Consider the following 6,355-nt stretch of genomic DNA (forward strand, 5'->3'; position numbering starts at 1 on the left):
CTGAGGTCTTGAGTTGATCTCTGTGAGTAACTTCACATCTCCACTCTCTGTTGTCATCTTCATTCAGGAGTGTTGTAGTCAGAGTGATGATACAGTGTCCTGGAGAAGATATCTGATATCTGGTGTCTGATATCATCAGTTTAACACCAGCCTGATTCACCCAGAACAGCTGAATTCTCTGAGAATGGATCCAATCTACGCAAGAGAGTTTAGTATGCGAATATGAATACAACTGACAGGAGAGAGTCACATAGCTGCCTGGACTGATCTCAGTCTTTAAGGATGATGAAGAGACTGAAACACAAAATAACACACAAATCACACATTTTTCAAACTTTATGGGAAGTTAAATGAAGAATGTGAACTTTTTAAATTGATCACATAACTATAAAATTACCATGAAGAACATGCAGATCAACATGTGCATCAGGTCTCCATTTTTGTCCATTCAACCTCCATTGTTGGCAGCTGTATAATCCAGAATCTTCTTTTGCGATGCTCTTGATGTTCAGAGAGCAGTCAGACCCCAGAGTCAGTCTCTCATGATTATCTGTGTTTATCTTCTTTTCCCCTAAATTAATCAGTTCAACTGTTTCTGAATGACCGAATCTGTTATAGATCCATGTAGTTGAGTTGCAGTCAGGAAGAGCATTATTACAGGGCAGATGGACATTTTCACCAGAACTGATGAACACATGAATATCATCCACTCCACTAGTACCTGAAACACAAGAACATTCGAGTAATCATTATGTTATGTACTTGTTAAGGAGGAGATCTAGCCCTGGCTGAATCAGTGCTGGTTTACACATACACACACCATTCATACACTCTTTTTCCTGCCTGACAGCCGTAGTGGCAGGTGCACAAGTTACCTCACGGCACATATAAAAAATGCACCACATTACATGCCCCCTCTGCATACCTTGCACACATTACATCTCCATACAGACAAGAACCGAAAAAATGTATATATTTTTATGTCTCATCTGTTTTATGTTTTGTTTGTAAAATGTAATTGTACTGAGTCGGAAGAGGCGGCGGCAAAACCCCTCGCAATTGTGGGCGAACTGTTATTTTGAAGCCGGCAAAGTGTATAATAAGTGCTTCCGCACTAGTGTTTGTTGTCTTTCGGTAGGCCGGACGAGTAAGCCGAGAACGAGTCAAACTTATAGTAAGCATGTATAGTGTGGATACCTGTGTATATATTGTAGATTTTGGACACTGTTTTTTTCACCACGTCCAGAAAAACTGCTGCAAAGCCCGTGACCCAGAAATGGATTTTTCTGGCAAGTAGGAGGAGTCAGAGGGAAAGTTTGAGGGTGCTTGCGAGCAAACAAGTACGCTGTGACAGACAGCCGTCACAGAGGAGGGGGCGATGCTAACTGCCGGAATGGTTAACCTCATGCGAGACTTCCATTTGCTGACATTCACAGACAAAGAACTGGTGTGCTATTATTGTCAACAGCCCAGACACAAAGCCACCGTGTGTCCAGCAAAAAAATCTAAGTTGACGGGACTATGTTATGTACTGCGAGAGAAAAATGATAATGTAAATGAACTGAAAGACTCCTCTCACAAACTGAATGTGTCGGTTAATGGTCACAGTTTACATGCTATGCTGGACACTGGTAGTGCAATTTCACTGATCAAATCATGTCATGTTGCAAATGTCTGTTCTGATGACACAATTGATGTTAAATGTGTACATGGTGATGTTAAGAGCTACCAAAGTACTGATGTAACTGTGGACATTCATGGACAGAAATATATGCTAACTGTTGTCATTGTGGCTGATTTGCCTGCTGACATGATTCTAGGGAATCACTTGATTATTTTGAATGAACTGTTGCAAAATCCTATCAAATCATCTGTCCAAAACTCTGAACCCAACAACTTTGTATTCATGCTCTGTGGTTACCCGGGCCAAAGCTAAAGCTGGGTTGCAGCCTTTGCCTGACTTTGACGATATTCTGTTGCAAGGCGGATCCAAAGGCCCCAGAAAAACACACCGACAGCGGCACATAGCAAAGTATTTGGGTTCTCCAATTACAGAGGTCGATACCAAAGACCTTGAGAAACCTAGCTGGAAATTACCAGAGGATGTAGGCACTTTGCAAAAGAATGACTTGTCTTTGAGCCCTTTATTTACAAAAGCTGAACATGTTAATGAAACCAATACAGAGACCGAACACTTTGTGATTGACAATGGGGTTTTATATGCTCGGTGGAAAGATCTGAAACGTACTGCCAAAGTGTTGTTGACTGATGGTGTTGCAAATTGGTAATTTGTTTCCTTGGTCAGGTCATTTGGCCCACAATGTACAGTCGTGGCCAAAAGTTTTGAGAATGACACAAATATTAGTTTTCACAAAGTTTGCTGCTAAACTGCTTTTAGATCGTTGTTTCAGTTGTTTCTGTGATGTACTTAAATATAATTGCAAGCACTTCATGTGTTTCAAAGGCTTTTATCAGCAATTTCATGACATTTATGCAAAGAGTCAGTATTTGCAGTGTTGCCCCTTCTTTTTCAGGTCCTCTGCAATTCAACTGGGCATGCTCTCAATCAACTTCTGGGCCAAATCCTGTCTGATAGCAACCCATTCTTTCATAATCACTTCTTGGTGTTTGTCAGAATTAGTGGGTTTTTGTTTGTCCACCCGCCTCTTGAGGATTGACCACAAGTTCTCAATGGGATTAAAATCTGGGGAGTTTCCAGGCCATGGACCCAAAATTTCAACGTTTTGGTCCCCGAGCCACTTAGTTATCACTTTTTCTGGAAAATGCATTGTTCTTCACCAAACTGTTGTTGGATTGTTGGAAGAAGTTGCTGTTGGAGGGTGTTTTGGTACCATTCTTTATTCATAGCTGTGTTTTAGGGCAAAATTGTGAGTGAGCCCACTCCCTTGGATGAGAAGCAACCCCACACATAAATGGTCTCAGGATGCTTTACTGTTGGCATGACACAGGACTGATGGTAGTGCTCACCTTTTCTTCCCCGGACAAGCCTTTTTCCAGATGCCCCAAACAATCGGAAAGAGGCTTCATCGGAGAATATGACTTTGCCCCAGTCCTCAGCAGTCCATTTGCCATACTTTTTGCAGAAGATCATTCTGTCCCTGATGTTTTTTTGTTTTTTGGAGAGAAGTTGCTTCTTTGCTGCCCTTCTTGACACCAGGCCATCTTCCAAAAGTCTTCGCCTCACTGTGCGTCCAGATGCACTCACACCTGCCTGCTGCCATTCCTGAGCAAGCTCTGCACTGGTGGCACTGGAAGGTTCCCCTTGACCCTGCCTCATGGCCCTATACTGCCTTCCGTTCACCCTCTGGATTATACCATTTTACTGTTCTAACTTTTGGCTTACATGAGGCATCGGCCACATTTCAACGCCTGAAGGACCGTGTCATGCAGTGTTGTGAGAAGTGGGCTGCTGTTTACTTGGATGACATAATCATTTACAGTGATACCTTTTCAGATCATCTGCGACATCTGAAAGAAACACTGGGAAGGATACAGAAGACGGGACTGACATCGAACGTGAGGAAGTGTCAATAGACACAGAAAGAGACATCACACAATGGATACATTCTGGGCAACGGACAAATCAAGACACAAGTCTGTAAGTTGGATGCGATCCAGCGCAGTCCAAGACCCACCAGTAAGAAAGGGGGGAGATCATTTCTGGGACTTATTGGGTGGGATAGGAGGTTCATACCAGACTTTGCAACGCTGGCGAGACCGTTCTACTGACAAAGGCCATAAAGACTCCTTTGCCGTGGATGGCTGAATGTGAAACAGCATTTCAGAACCTCAAGAGTTGACTGTGTTCATGCTCCATCCTGCAGAGTCCAGATTTCTCTCAGCGGTTCTTGGTCCAGGTAGATGCTTCAGCTCGGAGCTGTCCTGGCCCAGGGGTTGTCTGGGGAGGAAAGGCCAGTGGCCTTTTTGAGTCGAAAATCGTTGCCCAGAAAACAGAGATATTCAACTGTCCAAAAAAGAGTGTCTGGCAAATCAAGTGGGCTACTATCTGCTCGGAAGATAGTTCGACCTGGAGACTGACCATCGTGCCCTTAGCTGGATCAACACAATGAAAGATCACAATGCAAGGGTCACTTGGTGGTACCTGTCCTTACAACCTTTCCTGTTCCAAGTACGACACATCCCAGGCAAGAGGAATGTTGTAGCAGACTACCGTCGCGTGTTACGGTCGTCCGTCTGGAGAAGGAGGAAATCTAGCCCTGGCTGAATTAGCGCTGGTTTACACACACACACACACACACACCATTCATACACTCTTTTTCATGCCTGACAGCCGTAGTGGTGGGTACACACGTTAGCTCACGACACATATACAAAAAGCACCACATTGCATGCCCCCTCTGCATACCTTGCACACATTACATCTCCATACAGGCAAGAACCGAAAAAAAAAAAAATATTTTTTATGTCTCACCTGTTTTATGTTGTGTTTGTAAAATGTAGTTGTACTGAGTCGGAGGAGGCGGCAGTGAAACCGATCGCAATTGTGGGCGAACTTTTATTTTGAAGCCGGCCGCGCTCTTCCGATCTCACTGGTCACCCGGAAGGGGACTGGCAAAGTGTATAAAAAGTGCTTCTGCACTAGTGTTTGTTGTCTCTCGGTAGGCTGGACGAGTAAGCGTGAAGTTGAAGTGCCTTGAACTTAACTCAAACTTATAGTAAGCATGTATAGTGTGGATACCTGTGTATATATTGTAGATTTTGGACATTCAGTTTAATTTATTTATTTTTTTTTTTTTTTTTTGCCGGTGACAGTGTTTTGTTTATTTTTGTATATTTTTTTTGTACTTTGTAAATATTGCACACTTGTGGATCACCTAAGCCTCACTGTAAATAAACAAAACATTGCACTAAAGTACACTTCCGAGTCAAGCCATCCATTTTCTTTTTAACAACACGAACATTTACCACGTCCAAGTATTAATAAATTAAATCAAAACAAAAATATCAGCATAAAAATCACAAGATTAAAAACAGAATAAACTTTTTTTTTTAGTTTGTCTTTGTCATAAAGCTGTTGAATTAACAAACACACTCTTATTATGGAAATAATTCAGCATCAGATGTTTGAGTATTGAACTGTCTAAGTTTGTTCAGGAATAAACCATTAACTCCTTCCCAGACTAATTCCACTCAATATTTTATAGAGAAAGTACAGCTGTCTTTACCTGTGAGAAGTGAAGAGAGAAAGATCAGTCCCAGCAGACACAGATGACACTTATCAGCCATTTTCTCTTTCTGTCAGTCTTCCTCTTCATAATATGCTCACAACTCTGTCTTTAAAAACTAGCAGCTCTTCCTGTGTTTTTTCACTTCCTCTGATCTGATTGGCTGAGTGTTTATTCCTGACACAAGCTGTATTTGACTGACACTACATCACTGCATGATGGACAAGTGTTGAATCAGCTTCATATTCTGACTGATCTTCACACTGTTTCTGCTGATATTTGCTCTGAATTTCACGTAAACAAGGATACTCATGATTGCTGTTTTTAAAGATGCCCTGATACAAAGAAGAAAATTAAAATGAGTTAACATATAAAGGATTTTTATTTTTTATTTTTTTGGTGTTCTGCAAATAACTATAATAATAGCAGTTATGGAATGAGCATTTAGTCAAACAAACTCTGTCTTTATGAAGTTTAATAGTGACCATTTTGATCTTTTAGGCTTTCATAAAATGCTAAAATGATTGATGATTGATGTCATTCTACACTTTTGTAACTAAAATAGCAAAATAATTTTAGCAGTTGTAGTGTTTCAGATCTGTGATCTCACTTTTGAGTTTAACCGCAGTAGAGCAGAGATCATCTATGAACCCATATTAGACTGACAGGTGTGAAATGACACTACCTCTCTTTTTTCTAAATGGGCTGCTAACAATTGCATTCGTTCAGCCTGTTTAAGAAACATAAGTTAAACCTAGTTTTAACTGAATTAACCAATGTTACTTACAATCAAATTAATTGTATTACATTTAATTTTAATTCCCTAAGACCTTTATAGAAACAAAGAGTCATCTGATAGTTGGTTGCATGTTTTAACTAGGGCTGTCGATTTAATGCATTTATTTAATAAGTTAGTTATGAAAATGATAAACGCAATTAACCTGTATAGGTCATCTTATATATTCATACAATTGTTATTTTTGCATATGGTATTTTGACATAGAAACATTTTGCAGCATAGGCGGGGATTTTATTTACAATTATTTGTATATTTTCATAAGTAAGGATTTGTCTCTGCATTGAAATGACAGCTCAAGCGCAGTTCATATCTGAACCCAGATTAGACTGGTGGGTGTGAAATAACACTC

General features: G+C 40.6%; 1 protein-coding gene across 1 annotated transcript in view; it reads right to left on the reverse strand.

Annotated features, from left to right (window-relative positions):
* Nucleotides 1–5,268, reverse strand: part of LOC141340790 (uncharacterized) — a 13,630-nt gene extending 8,362 nt beyond the window's left edge. Inside the window, exons 1-3 of the mRNA XM_073845913.1 lie at nucleotides 5,208–5,268; nucleotides 398–721; nucleotides 3–294 (exon numbers count right to left, since the gene is read on the reverse strand). Coding sequence (XP_073702014.1) covers nucleotides 3–294; nucleotides 398–721; nucleotides 5,208–5,268 — 677 coding nt within the window. The remainder of the gene's footprint in view (nucleotides 1–2; nucleotides 295–397; nucleotides 722–5,207) is intronic.
* Nucleotides 5,269–6,355: the final 1,087 nt, after the last annotated feature.

Source organism: Garra rufa, chromosome 1 (genome assembly GCF_049309525.1).
Source record: "Garra rufa chromosome 1, GarRuf1.0, whole genome shotgun sequence".
Classification (NCBI taxonomy): Eukaryota; Metazoa; Chordata; class Actinopteri; order Cypriniformes; family Cyprinidae; genus Garra; species Garra rufa.